Raw genomic sequence first — 24,584 nt, 5'->3', positions numbered from 1 at the left:
TTAATTATGTTTTCTAAATTTATTGGTACCTGTGTCAGAATTTATCTCAGAATAAATTACAATATTAATAAATGCATTTCTGAGATACTGAGTAATGAAATTTGGTTCATGTTTATTCATGACATTCTCTGAGACACCAAGAACTTTAAAAGACATTCATCTTACAAGAAATTAGCTATAGAAATTTTTCACCAGCGGTGCATTTAATGGTTAGATTAACAGAAGCAACGGTCCTGGAATCCCAGGTCTTAAGATTGCATATTTTCTCCGTAGTTGGCGTTGGAGAAATTAGCCTGCAAATCAAATCAAAAACAAATCAAAGTCGATAAGATAATAATGGTCACCAATAAAGAACTGAACTTAATGCAAGTTCCCATTCTATTTTAAGAAAAAATTTAAGCTTTTTTTTTACCTTATAAATGTAATTAAAATAAATTCTACTTACCACATCAGTGTTCTTCAGAAACCTGGCTGGTCTCCAAATTTTGATTATGTAGTAACTCAGTCCCAACAGCAAAGCACAAATAACCACAGCCCCAATGATGCCTCCAGCAATTGCTCCACCGTCTTAAGAAAAATATGGGCAAATTCAGAGACCCAGAATCCATTTTGCAACAGTACAATACATCCATCTTAATTTAGGCAAATGTTCTATGTTCATATAAGTGAGAATTTTTGTGAAAAGCCAGCTTACATATGGTATACAAATTTATGAACAAAGTATATTTCAGTTGGATTTCATTTTAATCTGGGCCAACCAAGGATGTAGCTGGACTAATCTAATTATGTGTTGCTTTTATAGGTTAGGGTCTGAATATTGTGCAAAAATAAAATGAATTATCATGATACAGTAATGTTTTGTGAAGTGTTTATATTATACAAACTAGCCATTAATTAATGATTGTAATCTGAATTTTAGCTTTTGGAAATTTGTAGTACAATAGGAAATTTCATCCTTTTTGTATTTGTTATTACGTTTCTGTTAAAATGTTTAAATGAGAGATTGTGTGTAAAAATGAACTACTTACTATGTCTTGGTGCATCTGTAGGGATAACTGGATTACCATTTTCATCAGTGTTATAGTCTGTTGGAGAAAAGTAGAGTGATAATGCAGATGTTATTTTCTGCACATGGTGATGATCAGCCATAGCCTTGTACATGTTGAAGCTCTTGGTTTATTGGAGGTTCTCGTGCTCGGCTCTGTTGGTGGGGAACGGGCCTCACATTGGCGGTGACGGCAGGCGAAGCCTCTCTTCTGCAGGCAGTTGTTGTCGTTCCATTTCCCGTCCGGATACATCTCCACGCAGTTCTCGCTTCCTGCGTCGCCCGGGTGGAAGGCCTCGTTCGGTTCCCCCGGAGCCCAGTTCACATAACCAAGGCTCGTCATGTCAGTCCACCCCCAGCCAACTGCAAGAACATTGCAGATGTTCATTCGTTTTTTAATGGTTAAATTATTTTTATAATTTAAAGTCAGTTGTAATTTTTGCTGATTTCATGCCGTTTTTCAATTTTACTGCTGTATACCGACAGCAGTACTGCGCTGTCTGTTGGCCATTTTAAGTCATAAATGAAGAACCTTTGTCTTCGGCTCATTATTCCAGTCCATCCATTAAGAATTTTACAGTACATTAACATGTACTGGGCAGAGCATCTGGTTCAATCAGAATGAATGGCAGCGCCCTGTAAGGGCCATTCTGCAAACACGGTGCGTCATTGCCGGATACCGAAGGGGAAAACCTACAGGATCGGTCCCTGGTGAGTCCAATCCAGACGTTGTGGTACTTGGTGTAGTTGATGTTCCTGAGGAAGTCCACCTCAGCTTGGCTATGGAGAGACACCAGGTCTCCGTGCAGCTGCTGGCACTTGTATCTGGACTCTGGCCAGGAGTAGCCATTCTTGTCATTGTAGACGAAGTAGCAGTGTTGCCCAAAGCGCCACCAGCCTCGACGGCACTTCCCGTCTCCAGGTGCCGGAGTTGGCGGAGGTTTCTCTGTGGTTTGAGGAATCGGCGTGATGGTCTAAAATTATTTTCTATAAACGTGGGCCTTTGAACCGCAGTACTAATAACACAAACTGTAACACCATCATTCAATGACATGTTAAAAGAGTGTTAGAATTAAGCCTTTCAACAGGTATGGTGATAGTTATTGAACTTGTACCATACTGTAAAACATACAGTGTACTAAAGTGAGTTCTCTCGTACATAACGCAATTACATATTACTAACCTGCTTGATTCGCTCTTACACACCTACCAAAATCCCTAACATTATTTGAATAGAGCAGGGATCCTCTCTCTCATGCTGGAGAGGGAGGTGGGTACCTGAGGTGATTTTGCAGAGGTAGCGCTTGGCGGAGCGGCAGTCCGTGTCGTTCCACAGGCCGTGTAGGTGGAGCGAGGCGTGCATGCTCACGCAGCCTTCGCCCGCGTGGTTGCTGGGCTCGCCAGGCCCCCAGTGCGTGAAGTACACGGGCCAGCCATCCGTCCAGGTGTACGAGTCGCCGTTCTCCTACAAACGGCACGTTCAAAGTGACATTCAGAGAGCTGCACTCGCTCTACCATCTTCGCCCTGGCCATACTGTTAAACACCATTCTGGATTCCCCAGGCGTCTTGTTTTCACATCTTTCTATTTATTAATTATACATATAAGGGAAGAGAATGCCACTATTCCACACGCCCCCTTCTTGAACACCAAGACTGTGAAACAACAGAAAGAAAAAAAGGAAGAGAAGAAAAAAGGGTGTGGGGGAACTAGTAAATTGGAGAAAAAAAGAAAAAATGAAAAGGTCGGACTATTACAGCACAGCTTTCTCTCTAACTTAATTAAATACCGCAGAGTCAGATTACTGCTTAGTACTTCGAGACTATTTCCTGGTCTGGTTACATTTGAAATGGTTAACGATTCGCAAAAGTAATGCTGTTGGACCAGCAGGGGGCGCTCCTACCCCTGGATACAGGTGGGTGCGACAGATCAGTGGTAGCAGCTGATTTGAGTCTCGCCTCAAAACATTTTAAAAATACGATTTCTAAGATCATGTCCATCTGTGCTCTTGCATACTTGATATTTCATTACAAATTTTATTGCTAGCAATGTTTTTGTTACAACAATTATTATTACTACAACAGCGGAGGTTGCTAACCAGGAATAATTAGCTGTACCTGTCGCCTGAGTCCAATCCAGGCGTCTGACTTTCCCTGAAGCACAACCCCGGCCACGAAGGCCTGGTCGTAGCTCTGGTCGATGCTGGCCAGGTTGCCTTTCTCCTGTTCGCACGCCTCCTGGGCCGCCTCCCATGTCTTGGGCTCCTCCGCCAGCTTGTAGCAGTTCTTTTTCCAGGAAATGTACCCTGAGGGGCAGGGGCTGCTGGTGGGCGGTGGCGCAGGTATGCTGCTTGCTGTGTGAGGCACGAGGGACCACAGTGAACACTCCAGACAGACAGTAAATAGCTTGCATGAGTTCATGTGCAAACCTTTCTTACATATACTTTATAATGTACAGTAATCAACCACATTATTTGATCGTAACATTATTGCAAATAAGCAATTCTCTCAAAAAAAACATTTTTTTTAGGGTACTGCTCCGTGTCTCTACTCATAACTGAATATTTAACTTAGGTTCAATATTTATGCTGTTGGTTCATCAAATTAAAAGTGTCTGATGTGTGTGGACTGCTTCTGTGTTCTTAATGATGCAACAAGAAAGCAAAATCTTCTTCAAAGATAAAAAGTCAAACCGTAATGGTATATCGTGCACGAAGAGCAGCACGCATTCTATGGTATACCTTGCTCAGGTGCGCTCAAGGCTGTTTTGGAAGGAAGCCCCGTGCCATTATGACAGACACAGCGGAAACTACAGTGTAACCCAAACAGTGGAAAATGTGAATCCGCTGGACAGCAAGGTGTTTGTCGGATGGTGTCCCGAGGGCCAGACTCACATTTCTTTACGTAACAGACCCAGCCTCTGTTCTCGTGACATTTTTCGTCGTTCCAGCGGCCAGTGACCAGGATGCTGTGACTCATGGATGCACAGTGTTCCTAGAGGGAGGAGAAAAAAGTCCTTCATTTCTTTCTTCTTTTTTTGACATTGTAGACATTTTTTTCAAGCCTTTTTGGTCTTTCAAATGTGCAATTGTGTGGTTGCTTTTGTCTTTCTCCGTCTCTATTACATTTGTAATGCGTGCACCCACTGTGCCCATCTCAGAGGGAAGGTGCAGTTTAAGGAGAATGCGACTGTCTCACCCCTATCTCTCCGTTGTTGTTTGGCTCTTTCTCAGCCCAGTTGGTGTACTTGACTGGACTCCCATCGCTCCAAGCGAACTTCCCCTCATGAAGAATATCAGACAGACCGATCCAAACGGGCATGACCAGGTCCTTAAGGTAGCTGGCCACAAAATCTGTAAACGGGACGTGAACAATGAGCTGAATGTGCACAGCTACTGGACTGGACTCATGCGAAAGGTTTAGCTAATTCAGGGCTGCCCAACCCTGTTCCTTGAAAATGTACCCTCTTGTAGGCCCTAACAAAGCACACCTCATTCAACAGCTAGAGATTCGGCTGCTAACCTAGTTGAACCAGGTGTGAAAAATTGGGGCTATAATGAGAACCTACAGGACGAGAGATCTCCAGGAACAGGGTTGAGCAGCCTTAACTAATTCTTGGATAAGTTACAAGGAGCTCACTGCATCCAGTCTTACCATTCTCGTACTGACTGTCAATGACAACCAAGTCTGCTTTAGGCTCCAGTTTGTTTTGGCACCAGTCTTTTGCGAAGGTCCAGTTAGCTTTAAATTCGTTCTGATTGTGGTGATCTCCTTTGAATAAGTAGCACTTATTTCCGAAGATCTTCCATCCTAGGGAAAATTAATCAATTGAGCCATGTTTTTTATGAGTGCTGCATTTGATGTACTGTAGAATCTATGAAGGAGTCTCTGTTCTTTATAAAGTGCATTGTTTATTCATTCAGGTGACATCTATGTCGCATACAGTGAAGTTTTGTCACCTTCTGGGCAGTTTCCTGGCCAAGGCTGTGTAGGCGGGGGTGGAGTATGATTATCTCCAGGGTATTTTTTGCACACATAACCTGCAGTATCCCTACCACAGTTCACATCATTCCAAGTGCCTGCAAAACAAGACTGGATTACACATTCTATGCAGTAAGGGTCCATTTACTGCATGAAGAAAGTAGTTGTGTACAGTAATTCATACAGTGTTACAATATTAGCATCGCATTTTTAATGTATCTGCTGCTTTGTTGGTTTACTGCTGGTTTAATTTCACCGACAACTCACCTAGGCCACCCACGCAAGTGCTAGGTCTGTGTATCATTAACATTTTATCGATTAAAATCCTGACACCAATACTTTGTTCTGAAAAGGTTTCCCCTTTTTTCTGTTCAGTCTCGGCTGTCCAATTGTGCCTCTTCTGCCATGTGACCCTACACCAGGAGCACTGCAGCTGAAGTGTAAGTGTACACACTTCTCTGGCACACACGCCTGCAATCCAGTACTATTTTTTTCTCACACCAGGCCACACAGTGCTGCAGGAGAAGTGGCACATGGTATATCCCACTAATGGCGGGTAGCCTGTGGGCACATACCTCATGTTTGGGATGAGCAAATGCTGTCATCCAAAAGATGTCCTAGCTAACTTAAATCCGCCCATTAACTGAACCATAAATAATGTCCAAATGTACAGTAGTATGTAAATGTCCGTGGATAGCTGTGTGGAAAAAGTACCTGGATATTGGCTTATCTGCACACACTGTTCCTCTCCGTTGGCATTATTTGGCTCCCCTTTTGCCCAGTTTACGTATGTCACTGGGGAATGGTCCACCCAGCTATGGAAGGGGAGTAATAAAATTAGTGGTTAAGGCCTACAGCACTGTAGCCTAACCTATTACCAAACTGTCACTGCTTATCAGCATGGAAACGAGCGACTGCATACATATATTCTCCTCCTGCGATCCCTGCCATCACCATTCCAATCCATCCTGCGCTGAGCTGCCCTGTCCCCACCTGCAATAAACAGGCAAGACAGGTCAGTGAATCAGCACCTGCACTTAATCTGCCAGTCAAACCCACTGAGCAGTATTTGTATTTTAAGCAATGCAATTGCAATCACATTTTCTGTTTTCTGTTGTATTAGGCCACCTGTGCTCTTCAAAGTGCAGCATATACTTAAAGTCAAAATGAACAACCACTACTGGTACCAATTTCATAGGTTTTTACTTGTAAAATTTGGAATTGTGAAATGTCAAATTCCTTAAAAATATTTTTCATTTGTGTTCATCAAGCCCAAGGACATGCTTGCAGACCAAGTACACAGTCCAAAATATATTGTATTACCAATTAGATTATATATCCTTCTTTTCAATTTTTTTTTCTTCAAAATACAACTTCCAAATGTTTTCTTCAAACTCCATTGTATTCCTGTAGACCATGTTCATACATTCCACAGGTATAAATGTAATAGTTCTATTATAAGAATTTGTATTTATGGGATTCCAAAATATTGTAGAATAAATTGTTGATATCTTTTTGTTAAAAAATGATTTAAAGTAATTTGTATCTGTTTTCCAGTGTTCAAGTCCAGTGTTCTTGAAGACCAATTACAGAGAAAAAGGCTTGGTGCCATCATCCCTGCCAGGGGAGGGTACACCAAGTATTAATCACAGGGATGGAAAAAATATTTTTTGGGGAAATTATAATTGGTAAAGTTTTTTTTTTTACTTTGATTCCAATGAATCATTAAATACTGTACAATATTTTCAACATAGGAGGAAATTACAACAAATCATAATTTAATAACTTTATAATAATTTCATAATGTTATTTGTTCTGTACAGTCTTTATTGTGCATCATTATCAAGTGTTCCAATAGTTATGGAACTATCTGTATAATAGCATGTTTGCAGAATTGTGCTTACCATACTGTTGACAAATGCCTGCTCCTCCTTGCCAGTGATTGACACTAGCCTTGCTTTCTCCGCGTAGCATCTGAGCATAGCGGTGTAGAAGTCCACGACATCAGTGTCATTGTAATAGTAACAGGTATTTTTGTACTTCCGCCAGCCCGGGTTGGAGCCACATTCAGGTGCTATGAACAAATAATGGTCCAGGTAAGTGAGTCTGTCACGTCCATGTTACTACCTTCCTAAACACATTTACTGTTCATGTTTTTTGTCATCAACTAATCAGACAAGAACATCTGGCTTATCTTTGTAATGTGAGACAATTGCCAATATGATTGCGAAGCTTGGATTGGTTATACTCACACTATGTGTCAGTTTCTGCCCTCGGTATTCAATCAGCACTCGTTGGCTAACCGACAGCTGAGACAACTGATAATATCAGTAAAGGGGGAACAGTACGGCTAAGAAGAGAGTGTAGGTCACCTGGTAAAGGTGGAGGAGGCACCGGGGGGATGATGGGTTTCTTCCCCTTGGAGATCTCGCAGATCCAGTCCTGATGGGCATCACAGTTGAGGTCGTTCCACCAGGACGAGCCATTGACCGTGCTCACCATCTCCACACAGTTCTCTCGACCCTGGTGGTTGTTGGGCTCCCCAAAACCCCAGTTGGTATGGCTGAGAGCTGAACCGTCACTCCACTGGTAACCTGAACCCAACATGTAAATAAAGCTTTATTCAGACTGCCAAATTGCAGGCATTAATCATGAACATAGTCAATGTAATCAACTTGAATCAATCATGTTCGAAAGGTAGAAAAGAAGTGTGATGCACAAGCAGACCTGTATTGGAACCAATGAAATACTCTCAAAAAGTGCGAACCCCGTCTTCTGGTCATTATTGGCAGGCTCAATTACACCAGACAAGATCAATCGAGCACAGAAAAGTATTTGAATCCAAAACAAATAGATATTTGACCCAGGTCTGTACAGGAGCTACTCATATAGAATAATGCACAATATATTTCTGACGTCTATATGACTCCTATATTCGCTTCATATTTATTTGAAAAGGGCAATCATGCTCCTGCTGTACATGCCTCCCTCTATGGCATTGTGCTGCAGACCAATCCATTTGGTCCTGCCCTTGGAGTAGTTGGACAGGAAGATTTCCTCCTCAAAGTTGTGGATGCTGACAAGCTCTGCCCCCCTGGATCTGCAGTCCTCTCCTGCCGCATTCCAGCTCTTCTTCTTAGAGTAGTCCACCATAAAGATCTACAGGAGAACACACACAGCCAGGTTAATTCGAAATAATATGGAACCAGTGACAGGCAGACAAGATCAAAGTGACAGATTCAAGTCCCTGATTCAAATTCAAAATGTAAGTCTTTATCCAGCAGCCCTGATTTGAAAGGTCATATAGATATTTCCACTTTGTTTGCGCATTTGTTGTTTTGTAGGACGGTAGGATGCCATTTCTGTTGCAGTCACATAAGACACATATTGAACAGCAAGCTGCAATTTAGTTTTTTTTTCCTTTTTTTCTTTTCTTTTCAATTCTTCATATTGCTTTGTGGTTTTAACTATTTCAGAAACCATTAAAATCAGATTTAGAGGTAGCAACTATGATGACAACCATTGATCTGTGCAGTTATACCAGGGGTGTCCGTATCTCAAAAAGGGCCAGTGTGGGTACAGGTTTTTGTTTTAGCTCAGTACTACAATAACTGATTCAGCTTATTAATGAATCATGGTCTTCAATCAAGACCTTGTTAAGTAGAATCAGGTGTCTTGGTGCTGGGAAAAAACAAAACCTGCACCCACACCGGCCCTTTTTGCTCACTGGATATACAGTAATACAGTTTGAAATTGAGCCTTGTGACCTTTGGTCTTCTCCTCAAGACACATGCATAGCCAGGTGCGGGTTGGGTAGTTTGGATATCAGCCACCGGTTCTGAGATGAAATACATAACAGCCCCTTCCACCTGAGCGGTGGGGGTGAGCTGCAGCTCACACACCTTGTAGCAGTTCCTGAAATGTCGTTTAGATATCCAGCCCGGGTCGCAATCTTGTGTCGGTTCTGGGGTGGGGGCGCGGGTGGGGGGAGAAAGACCATCCCGCTGTCCTTCACATATGAAAGGGAAGGACTCCTGACAGGCCTTGTCATCCCAGAATCCACCAGTGGGACCTGTTGTCATAGCAACGCAGGATCCGTCTCCACTGTCTAGAGAAACCAGAGACAGAGAGGAGTTAAGTTTAGTGTCCTGGGTAAACTGCAGGCTTGTCTTCCCTTCCTTGGCTACAGTTCAAATATAAAAGACTGCATCTTGTTCATGCTAAAGAAAAGGCAGACAAATCCATCAGCTTGTACCTGGCTGGTTCCGGTCCCAATGTGTGAAGGTGAGCGGCGCTTCGTTATCCCAGATGTAATCCACTCCTCCAAAGTCACTCCCTTTGGCCCGTAACCCAATCCACCAGAAACCAGTGTAGCCTGCCAGCTTCACAGTGAAGTGGGACTGTTCATATCTGGAACCCCATCACAAAAGAAAGCACACGAGCCGTGGACTGTCTGACATTTCTTGGTGGTGAAAGCTCTGTGAACAATATTCTCAGCAACAAGCCAACCCCAATTCTTTCACAATAACCCACAGGAATTGAGAACAAACCAGGTGAGGGTAGGGATTAGAACTGACATGCAGTGTTCCCACCATATACCAGAAAGAACTCTCTGCTCTGCTCTATTTGCGAATGGTACCCCCCTTTCCCAACTCACACTTCCCCTTGTGATTAGTGTGGCTCGGAAAACAATGTCTGTGAAGCAAGGTGCACTCACATATCCATGATGTGCAGCAGTTTGCTGTCTCTCTGTTCACAGAAGGCCTTGGCCTCGGACCATGTCTTTGGTGTCTCTTCTATCCAGTAGCAGGCGTAGGTATAGGCATCCCAACCCTGCAGTATGGGCAATATAACAGGCACAGAATGACAGTCTACATGCTTTACTTTTATCTAAACAATTTTAGTACAGTACTACAATTGGCTATAGACACTGATGTACTGTCAGCTGTGTTGAACTCACCTCTGGGCAGCCGTAGACAGTTGGAGGAACCGATGGTGCTGGATAGTGGGCTTTGGGCTTCTTGCAAATATATGTGTTCAGTTCTGTGCATGGCACATCATTCCACCTGCCAGTCTATGAAAAAACAAAACATGGTGCTGCATTTAGCTCAAACACACTTTTTTAAGACAATGCAAGTATAGGTTTGAAGGTGTTAGCACTACAACGCTTCAGACTTAACGAAGGAAGCTGAGTTTATACCTGGTGTAACATCTCCACACAGTCCTCACTAAACCCGGCATGGTTGTTGGGTTCTCCAGGGGCCCAGTAGGTAAAATGGACCATATGGTGGTCAGCCCAGCTAAAGAAGCCCTGGAAGGCCATGTCATTCAGCCCAGTCCATACATCACTGGTGGCTAGAAAAGGATCACATTAAACCCATCAGTCCAACCCATGGGCATTGAAAATCACTGCTTGAGACTATGCTCATTCAAGTCAGGTTAGTCACATTTCCATTTGTGTTTGTGTATCCATAGAACATTGACCGAATATTTGTGCTAATTTCATAATGAAGCTAGGGCACCGTGGGAATAATATGTTATTTGACTCAATGAAAACACTTGACCATAACATTTTTACAAACACAACACTGTGAATAAGAGGTCTAATTATCTATTACTCCCAATGGAAACCATGGCTATATTCACAATGAGCCCATCATTTTTCTAATTGTCAGGCTAAGGGCAGGTGTGCATTATATGATTTTCTCACGGGTTATGTCATCCGGAGTTTGGATGCCTTCTCACACTCACACACAAGGTTCAGATTGTGACAACTGATCGGATTATAGTATTCTGATTGGTCAACGGGAATCAAAACACAGAATCCACTCGCATGACCTCTCACACCAGATGAATTCAAGCCAACAGTGCCCAAATTTTTTGTAAAAACAAGTAAAACAAGATGGAACAGTTTGGAATGGTATCTCAAAGCTTGTGAGTTGCGACATTAAGTCCAAACGTTTTTCTTATGATTTGGTCCCAATCTGAAAAAAAACAGCAGGTCATATAATGTACACCAGCCCTAACTCAAATGACGTGATTTCACTTCCTCCCAACAAAGCAATTTAGAACTGCTGGTCAATTGTTCTTAGGGCTCCAATGAAGTTTTCAAGGACATTGTGTAGCTAGAGACTCATGAGGCACAGGTCACATGATCACCCATGTAGAGGTAGCTCTGGAGCCAGCTTTGCTCTGCCAGGGACAGAATCCACACAAGGTCGGCACCCAGCTTCTTGCACTCCATCCGAGCATTGTGCCACGTTTTCAGGTCACTGGAGGCCTTGTAGCAGAAGTCACCAAATTCATACCAGTCAGGACCTGAGCACCTCATCTCTGTAATAGAGCAGTATTAGCCAGTGAGTGCTCTCTGCACGCAGACCATGAAAGCATTACTGACATACGTCCCAATATCACTACTGATTCTCTATAACGTATTGGATGAAATTAAAAAGACCAGTTAAATTATATAAGTGTTGTTGTTTTGACATGTGAGTCAGTGTAGCGCTATCCTACATACTGTACCTCCGTCTGCAAACTGGTATGATGTTGGAAAATTTGCGTTGTATCTGTGGAGGGTGAGAAGGAAAAATCAGGAATACAGTGTTTAGTGGGTACCGGAGTACTGGATATGTGAGAAAGGCAGTATAAATTCCATCCATCAATATTAAAAAGTGAACAGAAAATGGAGGTAGATCTTTTTGTCAAAAACAGTAACAATGATAAGGAGATTGGTAATCCTATATATTCAAATGGGCTGCATGCTTCAAGGTCCCGTGAAGTGTGAACGAACAGGAACTTCTTGTGGTACGCACTGCCTGGAGATAATGCCGTTCTTGGTTGAGCCTGGATAGAAGGACTGCCCTGGCCACTTCATCAGCGTGCAGTCACCCCCAATTTCATTCAGCACCACCCCGGCGTGGATAGCAGCTGCGCAGATGGTAGAGTCCTGTGAAAACACACACGGATGCCACATTTCTCAAGTAAATACAAAAGAATAATTAGATCTGTAATAATCATAAAGTGCATCTGATCTGTTTGCTTACCCCTCTGTAAGTTTGGGATCCATAAACTGTGTATGGTCCAGATGCACAGCCAGCTGGGCAGTGAACCCTGAAATATAAATGTTTAAATGTTTAATAACAAATGTTATTAAAATGATATGACCAAAACCCCAAAACCCATGACCCTGCACAGATGCCTGTGCCACAGTACTGCAGGTTTGACCTGGAACAATTTGCTATTGTGTATTACTATAATCAGCCGACTTTGAAATTGTGCAAAACATCTATATGTAAACAAAATAAAAAAATTTAATTAAAAAAAAAAAATTGATGTCAGTTTATCGTCTTCAGTATACCTAACTCTGTGACAACAATGCTACACTAATCTTTAGATTGTGCAAATTGTGAACGTTTCAGTCCTTAACTGTTTAGAATTTTGAAACAACTAACAATTGATGAACACAAAAATATTGGAAAAGGTTTGCAATAAACCGTAGTTGGTTTGTTAAGAAATAATCATTGATAAAATTGTAAAAGAAGGAATTCCTTTTCGATACAGGAAAAGATGAATAATTTCAGATTTAGTTTTACTTACATCATTTGATCATTAAAGACATTAAAGGAGGGCTCGGCGCTACAGGAGACAGCATCTGTAGATAAAAACATCGTCAACATTTGTGCCAAAAAAGTCAGTGGGAGTGTGACTAAACTGAGTTACTTGCTTTGCTTTAATGGTCGCAGTGCGGTGGGCTTACAGTCGGGCTTGCACCCCAGGATGTCCAGGCGGAGTCCGGCCTGACCCTGGGCCTGCTGAGGCCAAACTCGGATGTGCTTCCCAGAGAAAGGGGTGCCAAACAGCTGCATCTCTGGAGTGTTTCTGTCTGCGCTTCCAGGAAACGTCTGCAAGAGGGAAAAAGTTACATTTTCTCATGAACACTGTTTTACATGGAAAACCTAATATCAGCTAATATGATATAGTTTTGATGGTCATTTAAACCTTTTCCTTAAAGAATTTTAATTATTTTTCCACTAACAATTACTTACATTCAAATATATATACAACAAATTTTCCCAACGGTTGGATTTAATGGATAAAAACTAGATTTATATTTCATCAAAATCTAATAAATAGCTATAAAAATACATTTCATCCCCGATATGGGATCAGTCCCCTGCAAAGCTTATGTCCTTTAAGCAAGAGTCCCTTTAATTAGCTGACATACACTAGAACTATGTTATTATGAGACTAAGATTGTTACGTCCTTAAATTTTCACACTTACCCCTCCATCCGCATTGTAATCAGTCCACTGAATCCCGTCCATGCTGCTCTGGATTTTGAAGGTTGTCACCCAATTATCTGCTCCAGGACATCCTTGGATAGTAATGCCTGTGACCTTCTTAGCCTCTCCCAGGTCCACCTGAATCCAGGAGTTTCCTTGAGTGGGGAAAAGAGTTGGTTTCGGTCAGTTATGTGAAGGATTACTCTTCCTCGTGCTAGTTAAAAGGTTCTCTTTCCTCTGATAAGTGCTCTTACACATATTATATCACAGCATTGCCCACAAAAGGACTCAAAGTTGTTATAGTAGTTTTGACATGTAAAATCATTAAAATATTATTTTACCACATTCTTGAGTTAAGATTTTTCAGGTGATACAAAATATTTTAGTTTATCATGAATGACATTGATTGAGAGGTCCTGCAGAGAAACTTAGGTTTTGGGTCATTGTTAAAGTGAACAATGATAGCACTGAATGAAAGAGCTCTGGAGAGGTTGTAATTTAATTACAAAACCAACATTTATTATTTTTCAATATTTTGGTACCTGTCATGCATATGATATTTTTTATTTTTCAACATTTTGGTGGGATAATTATTCATTTTGGTGCATCAGTAATTTAAGGTGACTCTGGGAGTGCAGACACTCTGTATTGAAAGGGACAAGTAAACCAATCAAATTCAGTTTTGCTTGTCATCTTTAGTAAGGAAATTGATGCAGCACCATTCTGTAGAGGGCACAAGAGACAACTGATCCCAGAATGGCAGGGCTGATAAAAAGACACGCTGAATGCAGTAATGAGTCAGAGGGGGGGGACTGGCCACTGGGGGGCGCGTACTTGGTTCAGATGGCATCCAGCAAGAGTTTCCGTTTAGACGGGCCTTCTGAGGGCCCATCCCGCTGCGGGACGAAGACGCGGAGAGCTGTGCGTCTGTGACGTTGCCGTCCTCCACCCCCAGACCTCTCACGCACACTGAAAGGGCAAACCAAAAGCGACTAACAGTATACGTCCAAAAAAAAGTGCTCTTTTCCATACAGTGATTAAAAATGACATCAAGCCCAAGACTCCATGATCGTCTTTCGATCACTCCGTGATACATCATTCATCGTTCATGAGTGCAGACATACCGTTTTGTTCACAGCTGTATACCACCTCCAGGTATTTGGTGACGTGGGAACAGGTGTCCTCATCAACATGAGCATACAGAAAGCAGAAAGGGCGATTGTCGCACAACTTTCGCACCAATGGCAAAATACCCTCCACTGAGCACGATCCTAGTGAGGCAAAGGCAGAAGTATTAACAATGAAATGAAAAAGAAAAAAAAAACGATTGTGATCATTCAGCATACTTTTAGCATAACTACGGATGCAATCAAGAAGTACCTGTCTTTTGGAATGAAAGCATTGCCTTTTAACTCAGCATGGAAGTTGATATGGGTGTAATGGAAAGGAACCTGTGTGAAAGCAGAAGCTCAGACTACTGTTGGGAACTCGAGTCGCCTGTCCAACACACCTGAGGCTCCATTCTCATAGGGGCAGATCTTGTCACTCCTGCGTCCGAAGAAGGCCGACTGGATGTTGATGACGCTGTTGTGGGGACAGTGAAGGGCTGTGGTAGATAGCTCACAGGTGTAAGAGGTGAGGAATCCTGTGGACATGAAGGTCATCATCATCTCAAGTAGTGGTGGCTTTAGAGAAAAGAAGAAAGTACATGATCTGGTCTCTGTATAAAGCATATTTTATGGATAGTGAAGGCAACAGTACCGTCATGGGGAGGAGGGGGTACTGGTTGATTTCCTGTGACATAAACAAATGAAAGCAGTTGTTTACTTATGGGGAAGCAACAGCAATGTTTGCACTATATCATGATCTTTCATTAGGTTGCATGCACCAGTTGTAAAAGTCCACTGGCTGAGCGTACCTCGTCTTTTGCAGATATAACCTCTTTGATAAGCACAATTATCATCGTTCCAGTAGCCTGAGTTGATCAGCATGGAGAGACAGTCTTCCCCGTAGTAGTTATCTGGCTGACCTGAGAAAAGAAAGCAGGTAATTACAAAAAAAACGAGGGAAATTTCAGGAAAATCGTTCAATTCAGACATCCATCAGATAATGTCATGGCTTCACCATATAAAATAGGTTGATTCTTACAAACTGATGTATGCATCAATGATTATATATAATGGCTGGACATTATACAATGACTTTTTATTTTCTGTATGTTTTTTCAGGTCCTTTAGGCTCACAGTAGAATAGTTTCAATGGTAACATGTAGCAGGATTTTATTGCACATGAATTATATAATATGGGTTTTCTGTCTTCACCTGCTGCCCAGTTGATGTAGCGAAAGGGAGAGGCGTCAGTCCACTCCCAGCCTCCCTCTGCAATAGAGTCATGGCCGCCCATCCACATTGCCACACCAGTAGGAATCTGTTGGACTTGAGCTTTGAGACAAGAACAGACACGGAAAATGCTGCGTCAAAGTTGTGTGTATTGTCTCAGTTGAATCTATGCTCTGTGCAAGACAATAATTCAATAAGAGAAGCAGGTTGTTGACCCTGAGGCTTTAAGGGGTGTTGGTAGACCTGTAGGGGGCAGTCTTCACCCCAGACCAAGTGTAAAACCAATACCAGTGCACCGTGTCCCGAATGCTATTACAATGATTGGACTGTGCTGTAGGAGATTACATCTTTCATGTGAGGTGTTAAAGCATGGCCCTGAATCATTGCCTTCTTTAAAAGCCCATGGTACTTACTGAAGGCATGAGGGGTTTCCCCATGTCCTAGCCATCACCTACCAGTTTACCTGACTTAAATAACCTCTCCACCTCAGCTAACGTATGGTGAGTATTTTGACTCAAAATAGCAGCCATGTATGAGATGTGTTTCCCCTCATCTGTGTAAAGCACTTTGAGATACAGTGCTACATATATGCAATTCATGATTGTTTTTCTGAGGCCTGACCTTGAATAAAGCTCTGCTCAAAGGGCTCAGTGATGCTAATTAGATCACCACCCTGGTTGATGCAGTCAGCCCGAGCGTCCGCCCAATTTCTCATTGACAGGGAGTTGAACATGTAGCAGAAGTCATTGAAGGGATCAGGCACCCAGGAGCCGCACTTCTCATTCCATCCTGTAGGGGGACACGCACTAATAAATACGCCAATGGGAAAAGGAGGAAAACTCAAAGATGGTATTTGTAGCAGTCTTCATTTTCAGAGTGTGCTAACAAAGAGGAAATATCCTGATTACCTGGTCCAGATGTTGGAGGGGGTGGGGGGCCTTGTCCTTTTCCTGAAGAGAAACAAGGACAACAAGTGAAGGACAAGGAGCCAATGGATGAGATCAGATTTTTTTTTTTTGCAGTCCGAAACCTGAAACCATCGCTCTAATGATGATTATGATGAGGATGAAGAGGTAATAGACCCATACTTGACTCACGTGAGGGATGAAAATGAAAACAACAGTCAACTTATTGAACAGAGGATTCAGTGATTTTAATCCGCAATCGAGTCCAGAAGGAAGTTAACAATGTGGCCAACAGTGTAATGGCACGTGAAACATTAAAAAGGTTTATCATAAAAGGAATACTAATGTGACTATGAACGCTTACACACTGCAAATTGATGTGGACGAAATTGTTTCAAAAGTTGACTAGTGCATTTTGACTATACATTTGCTATACATAAGTTGTCAATATAGCATAACTTAAATTCCTTAAAAAACAGAAACAAACAAAAATAACAGGTAACACGTACTTGCTTGGTGATAATATGCTAATAAAAACACAGCTGTCATTTATCAATACATTTACTTCACATAAATTTTATCATTCCATTAATTTGAACAAACATTTCAAAAAATAATCTACTTGTTAGGACTTGAGATACTGCAAATATTTAATGTAACTAAAAAGGGGGAATTTCCTGTTTCCATTCCACTAGAAAAACAATCAGCCATGTGGCTTGCAGGAAACAGAGCAAATAATAGCAAACATGCGCAATATAATTTTACCGTTTTTGGTTTAAAAAATTTTTTTTACACAGCACAGAGTGCCTTGCTAGGATTAAGCAAATTGAAACCTTTTTTGCAGATGAAAGGGGCATTGGTGGTACAGAAGAGGTCATTGAGATGTCCGGGGTTGATGTGGTCCACTCCTCGAACCTGTATGCAGTCCTCATTGCCCTGCCAGTTGTCTGGCTGATTGTCATCCCAGAAAAGAAGCTCCTGGACAGAGATGACAAAAAATTGCTAACAACAATGCACACTTTCTTCTTCAGAACAAAACACTTTGTTCTGTACATCCTTATTTCAGAATGTCCTTGACAGTATTTAAGTGGCCAGACAATTTGACAAAGCCGTGGCTGCATTTCATTCGCTGATCTGATCTTAAGGCCTTTTCATTAGCATTAATATTTTGTATTTGTGCTGTATTACATTGACATGAATGTATTTGGTTTTTGTTTATTCTTATCTAACTGAAGGTGGAGGTGTAAAATACACAATAATGGTAGCACACCACTAAAATTCCACCTAACATGCCAAACCAATCTAACAAATCCAAAATTCAACAGCCTTACGGAAGCAATTTCATAGCTGTGGAAAAGAAATCTTATCAACATACTTAGGTTAATATAATGCAGTCAATTGAATATGTGATAACATTCTCTCTCCACATAATGAAATCTCAAACTAAACTTTCCTAACTGTATTAGTGTATTGATACTGTATCAGTGTGTGGTCCATTATGGTTACGCATAATCCACAAAATGTGAAAATGTCTGCAGACAGCATTATGTGGATTAAAATCCCACACTCACCGGTAGCACTGTTGTCCCATCAGACCAAACATACTGCCCTTCCACGGCAATGTCATTCAGACCAATCCACGATGAGTGTGTCATATGAGCTATAGACACATTTATCATTAGACGCCAGAAAACACAGACCCATGCATAATATGCAGCAATGAGCAGCCAAAACATTGTCAGAATATTGCCATACCATGTCACCATACCCCAAATGCTTTGTCACCAAGAACAATTCTCGCACATAGTTAATCTCCAAAAAATTAAATTGTTCTTATATTAGTTCTCTCAATTTATTGGATGTCTCTGGAGTATACTTTTATTTTAAAGAGCATAAGATCAAGACTTAATGACTCACCAGTCAGGAAACTTAACTCTTCTTGACTACTGAAGCTAGCCAGGTGTCCATTTTGGGTTATGCAATAGGCATCTGCATCCTGCCAGTTTTTCAGTGACTCACTCTCAAAGTGATAACAGTTGTCTCTATATAGTATGTATCCTGCATCACAGTGTGAGTCTGACCCAGAACCACCGGGGAAAAAGGTGTTATATTATATATGCAATACATACAATAATTAAATAAATGACATGCACACATACATATACACACACACACATATATATATATATATATATATTACATTACAGGCCTATATATATATATATTATTGTTCATAGATGTTCACCAGTGCCGCCCTCTAACCTGGAGGTTTAGTTGGTACCACGTTTTGGCCGCCAACCATTTTACAAATGTATCCCTGGTTTTTGAAGCAGTTGGTAGTTTCCCATTTTCCATTGTAATTTCCTGTAAAATATGGGAATGATGGAATGAGGAGGAGAAATCAAATATATTATTGACCTTCTCTTCTTCTGAACTCACAGACCTGCTTTATGCTGTGTGTATCTTACAGTCCTGAATTAGGCCCTGTGTGCACCCGACAGTCCTGAATCAGGTCCTGTGTGTTCCCCACAGTCCTGGATTAGGCCCGTGTATTCCTCACAGTCCTGAATAGAGCACCCACACATCCTCACCTGTGTAAATTTGGCCACAGTCCCAGACATTTTGTGTGTTTCGGGGAAAATTAAGGTTCCAGTTTGTGTAAGAAATAGCATCGTTGTCCGCCCACTGGAAAGTGCCATCCTGGTTCTTATCTACGAATAGGACAGAGAAATAAGAAATTCCCACGCAGACTTTAAGAACAGAAGTGCCAGAGAATGGATTGACCAGGAGCATGGCAAAAACATTATACACTATCACATGATTGGAACAAAAGGAAAAAAATGCATGAATACTTAATATTCGAAAACCTTATCCTCTCAGAATGTCTGAACAAAGCTCCAATATCCCTACCTGAGATACCAATCCAGACATCAGGAACATCAACTTGATGCAGATCAGGCAGTTGTGCATTGATGAAGAACTGCTCTTCCTCACTTACGGGACAATAGACCAAAAATATGTAGTTAGAACAAAGGTCATACACACATGCAGCAATTGGTGAAATGACTGTGAAAAGGCCCACACTAAGGAAACGTCGAACAGCAAAGTTACAGAAAGGCGTACAGCTGTGTGTTTTCGTGCGCAGTGAGATCTGGCTTGCCTTTTGATTGTTACCAGGCTTGCGCTCATGCCTGAACATCTGGTGAGAGCCTCGTGCCAACTGGTCAGAAGGTTGAGGTTACTGACGACCCAATAGCAGCTCCCACTGAAGCTGAGCCAACCCGGGGGACAGATTGCTGAAATCATTAAGGCAGAGCTGAAGTTCACTTTCCTGCCCAACAATCTAGATTCCTCAAAGGAAAAATTAACCTGTTTTATGAGTTTTTGCTTTGATGACTGAGTGCAATAAGTATATTACATTGCAAATTGCCCCTCAAGAGAACAAAATCATATGATGTCAGCCCTTGTGGATATAAAGTCCTTGAATACAAATGAATATTACATTTCATTAAAAAAAAACTGTAAATGGTGTTTGTGTATTAGTATATTTGGGGAAAAAAACTTCCAGGTTTGTCACTATGGGGCTCCTACTGCTGTTAATGTCTTACTTTCCATTCCTCGCTTGCACATGTAAGGGCGCTCGTGACGACAGAGGTGGGACCTCCACTTCCCAAATTGTTCATCTGGGTCTTTGATCACTGCAGAACAGACTCCATTCATCTTATCCCTGTGGACAAAGAGGCAGGCCTTGACCACCTGTCTTTTCTCACCTCAGCCAAAAAGTTATTTTTTTCATCAGCTTCCATAGCGGAATAGACTCAGCCTTACGTTAGGTCAGGCTGTCCCGTTCCCCAGTTGGTGTAGGATGAGGATGAGGCATCTGACCACTGAAACTGTGTACTGTCAACTTGAACTTGGCAGGAAAGTTTTGTGCAGCTCTGTGAAACCAACACAAAAGTTTTCATTTGCGACTTGTCACCCGAGCAAAGAAGTTGAACAAGAGATTGTTTATTTACTTTCCGTTTCACAGGTACGGTTTCCTTTGTTCAGGTATAGATCATCCAGTTTTATAGTTTAACGTTACTTAAACGTTGAAACAGTGAAAGTAGGTTCAAGATAGCTGTAGGTACAATTTTATATAAGAAGGGCACACCAACCGGTTTATTCACTGTGTTGACAACATACATTCAGCATGCGCTAGTGCAGGTCTAAGACTGAGGTAACTTTGCTGGGGGAATACACTGGTTTATAGCAAGACTGTTACCAGGGTGGAAAAGCCAATCCAGAGGTCATAGAGTGAGGCATCAAGACGACCTGTCACATATTGTTCCTCCTCGGCAGACGTGATGGACACCAGGTCCCCTCCCTCCCTCACACAGTCGATCCTCGCCGATGCCCAGCTCTTTCGTGTGTCCGATTTCAACTTGTAACAGTTTGAGCCGAACTGCTGCCACTCATTGGCCACATCACATGTTATGGGCGGGTTTGCTGAAAGAGGAGGATTCTGAGTGAGTGCAGACTTGGGTAGAATAAACAGAGAGAACATGAACCCAATCATCTCCTTTCATCCATTTTGCTGATCCATTATACGTGCGTATGCACTCTCCTGATCAAAGGTCTGTCCTCTGGGGACAAGTTGAACCTACGGTTGGGTCGCTTGCAGATGTACCGGCGACTGACAGTGCATGTTTCATCGTTCCACTGCGCATGAGAGCTTCCTACGACTTGTCCACAGTCCTCATTGTCACCCCAGTTGTCAGGCTGGCCTGGTCTCCAGTATCTGAGAAATTCAAATAAGAAAATAATGGCCGCTGCCAAAGAACAACACACCAGAAAGGGGACATTGGGGTATCTATGAATGCACACCACTTAATCAGACCAGACACCCCAGTGCACCATTAGGAGTCTTGTCTCTACTTTTGTAATCTACCTTTGAGGTTCTCCAGTACTTACTCAAGGTAGGGGTAGTATACACTCCCATCCGACCACTCCCAGGTACCCTCAGCAGCAATGTCGTTCAGCCCAATCCAGAAAATCTCTGTACCAATCTGAGTCCACACCCATGTCTACAGAGCCAAAGACATGAGGCCCATAATAGCCCAAATATAATATGTAACACATTACCTAGAATTTATGTGTATGTATGTATTCCAGAAAATATGATGACACTTTCCAAAACAGATATGTCTGTGCAGACCTAAAGTTTGACTTCTATTTACTAAGATAAGGAAAAGAGAGCTGGGCTTCCTCTTACCCTCTCATGAATGTCCAGGATGCTCATGAGGCTGCTGCCCAGACTCTGACATTCAGTGAGGGCGTCATGCCAGGACTTAAGGTCCGAGGAGAATAGATAGCATTTGTTTTCATACTCTCTCCATCCTGACTCACACTGGCCAAATGCTAAACACAGGGGAGGAAGAGAGAATGGAGAGAAAAGAGCATAATCCATCATGCCAATATACCTTATTTTCATCCTTTTTACTGCAGAGGTTTTTTCTGAAACAATTATTTGTGGGTGTACTGTAAATATTTTATATTATGAGAAAGGGACCTTGGGTCTTAAAGATTGACATAATAAAACAGGAGTATTATGAGATTTGGGTCTGCAGGTCAATCAGATTGGAGGCCCATGTGGACCATTTGGTGTAGTCCATTGTATGTGATAATACATATTGTCCCAGGTGTGCTGGGATTTTGTTTTGAAACCCATTTTATTACTCATTTTCCTTTTTCATAGAAAAATATATTATGTTTTCACAATTTGAAATGATTTTTCTAGGCCCATACTATCACTCCAGCCTTCTCCATCTATTTGAGAGTGGAGAATTGTATGCATTTAATTCAGTGTGTGCTGCGAATCAAGACTCCACATACATATAGAAGGCCCTGTAAATTTTGAGACCTATGTCCAGATCTATAAGAATATCTAAATCCCTGGAGAAATTGACAATCTTATCAACTATTACTTGTGTGTGCTGACTGCAAGGTAAAAGGAAATTAACATGTTGCATACCAAAATAAACATTGTGTCAAGATAGATTTCTTACGATTCCCAGTGTTGTCATGAGATTCCCAAACCTCATGACAACACTGTAAAAACCCCTGCTTTTCCAGAAGTAAAGATAAAGTGCTGTTTTACCTGGATTAGAAGGAAAACTTCAACCGTTTCAAAAACCATCACGTTTATCTAAATGTGAATATGCAATGTGGGTGTTAAGTTTATAAACAATCAATTTGTGTCCTGATCTACAGAGATTATACCTAAGTGGATCCAGCATATTTTGTATTACAATATGATTTCTTACAGCAAGCACAAGGTGATAGAAGAAGGAAAAAAAAAAAAGGACATCAATTTCTCGTATTCTACAAAAGAATTCTGCACACTTGGATGTATTGGAATAATAAAAAAATAGACGCTTTTTTAAGAATGGCATTTAACTGACTGAAAAAGAGGACTGCATTAGAGAAAAGAAACATCTTAAAATCAGTTTATCCCGCATCTTACAGCCCAGTTGTAACAAAACAAAGGACAGTCAAATAAAGTAAATCTCATAGATCCAAAACTTCCCATCAAGCAGCCCAAGCCAGATCCATGCTATTAGAGGACTTACCACAACTTAAGAGCCCAGACAAGACGACAAGAATGAGCAACATACTGGGTCTTCTGCACTTCAGATAAAGCCTTCCTGCTCAGGAGCGAGTTGTACACATCCTCCAGTAACTGTTGCTTGAATTCCCAGAGCACAACCCTCTGTTTGTCCCAGCTGTCAATCAGTACAGCTCTGAGAATCCCAGAGTGAATCACCAACTTTTCTTGAACAAACCAAGGTCCAAAGATTGAGGGCAGTAAAAACCAAAAGGCACCATGAGCGGAGTCAAGAGCCTCCATCAACAATATGCAAGCAGGTGCAAACAAGAACATTCAAAATCAGGTCAACATGTGGCATAGACCTAATGTCCTGTTTTACATCAACTTAGATTTAATTCTCATGAAGTGTATTCCCCAAAAAGTGTGACCATGTGAATATGTTGCACTACTAAGAGTAACATAATATACTAGATTGGGAATCTATAAAAATCTGCATAACTCTTTTAAGACAAAAATATATATAATTATACATTTGTTTTATTTTAGCAGCAAGATTAGATCAACATACCTGAATCTTAACAGTGATTCCAAGCTTAAAACCAAACTTTAAGTTTATTACATAAGATGTTGTGTAAGTATCCAAGCATTAGGTTCAAAGTCACTTGAAACTGTTTAATGTTGATGCATCATTTTACAGTAGTAGTTGTTGTAAACACTCTAGTGCACACTAATTATGATGTGTGTCAAAATTACTGGCAAGATTTTTTTTGCATCCTCCCTTGCCAAGATAACAGCACCGAGTCTTCTCCTTTAATGCTTGATGAGGTGGGAGAACACATAACAAGGGATCTCCAGATCCATCAGAGTCACCTCAGGTTTACAGTGAGGTTCAGGTCTGGGGACTGGGCCGTTGTCCTGATTCTGTGATCAGTTAATCCATACTTTTTTTAGGATTTGGAGGAATGTTAGTTCAGAACACAAATGCTTTAATTTGTATGATCCTTAACAGGAAAACTGAACTATTAATGAACCATATGAATAAAAATCTGAGGACCATTCATATACTGTAACACGCAGACAGTGAACACTGCTAGTTCTTCAGCAAGACAAACAGGCTCAAATTACAAAGTTGTCAAAAGGAAAAAGTGAAAAAAAAAAAAAAAACTAAAATCTACAAAGTTAGTCATTTTATTTAATTTTATATCCCTTCTCAAATGTTTTGAAGTTGTAAACTTTGTATAATACTCTACTGTGCACTGTTACTTTTTAACCTGGTTTAGGGTGAGATTTTACTGTTACAAAACCATCAACAAAACAATAAAGGAAATAAAATACAGTATTTATGAAGCTGCACACAGTCCTAGGTAAATAACTTACGACATAAAGAGGAAAAAGGAAAACAAAATTACCACTTAATGCACAAAATGTCATTGCTCTTTTGGTTA

At 41.3% G+C, this 24,584-nt stretch overlaps 1 protein-coding gene across 1 annotated transcript; it reads right to left on the bottom strand.

Moving 5' to 3' along the window:
* Positions 1 to 12: 12 nt before the first annotated feature.
* LOC118212830 (macrophage mannose receptor 1) lies at positions 13 to 23,344 on the bottom strand. The gene is made up of 50 exons (XM_035391211.1): positions 23,162 to 23,344; positions 21,805 to 21,950; positions 21,504 to 21,616; positions 21,197 to 21,330; positions 20,815 to 21,038; positions 20,379 to 20,488; positions 20,159 to 20,277; positions 19,711 to 19,846; positions 19,461 to 19,543; positions 19,142 to 19,261; positions 18,813 to 18,914; positions 18,468 to 18,626; positions 18,122 to 18,210; positions 17,384 to 17,528; positions 16,554 to 16,595; positions 16,267 to 16,434; positions 15,628 to 15,747; positions 15,225 to 15,335; positions 15,068 to 15,100; positions 14,817 to 14,951; positions 14,431 to 14,577; positions 14,141 to 14,275; positions 13,307 to 13,461; positions 12,781 to 12,925; positions 12,621 to 12,675; positions 12,068 to 12,134; positions 11,837 to 11,970; positions 11,547 to 11,590; positions 11,184 to 11,357; positions 10,225 to 10,379; positions 9,985 to 10,098; positions 9,742 to 9,857; positions 9,280 to 9,434; positions 8,927 to 9,132; positions 8,009 to 8,183; positions 7,397 to 7,618; positions 6,929 to 7,098; positions 5,947 to 6,017; positions 5,739 to 5,839; positions 5,003 to 5,122; positions 4,698 to 4,853; positions 4,242 to 4,396; positions 3,938 to 4,037; positions 3,162 to 3,397; positions 2,324 to 2,510; positions 1,743 to 1,991; positions 1,226 to 1,408; positions 1,029 to 1,085; positions 446 to 567; positions 13 to 293 (listed from the first exon to the last, which is right to left on the bottom strand). Exons 1-50 carry the CDS (start codon positions 23,202 to 23,204, stop codon positions 249 to 251), a joined length of 6,483 nt encoding a protein of 2,160 aa, XP_035247102.1. The 5' UTR covers positions 23,205 to 23,344; the 3' UTR covers positions 13 to 248.
* Positions 23,345 to 24,584: the final 1,240 nt, after the last annotated feature.

Source organism: Anguilla anguilla, chromosome 14, assembly GCF_013347855.1.
Source record: "Anguilla anguilla isolate fAngAng1 chromosome 14, fAngAng1.pri, whole genome shotgun sequence".
NCBI classification, from domain to species: domain Eukaryota; kingdom Metazoa; phylum Chordata; class Actinopteri; order Anguilliformes; family Anguillidae; genus Anguilla; species Anguilla anguilla.
Note: the sequence above shows the minus strand (reverse complement) of the source record. Positions and strands in the feature narration are given on the sequence as shown.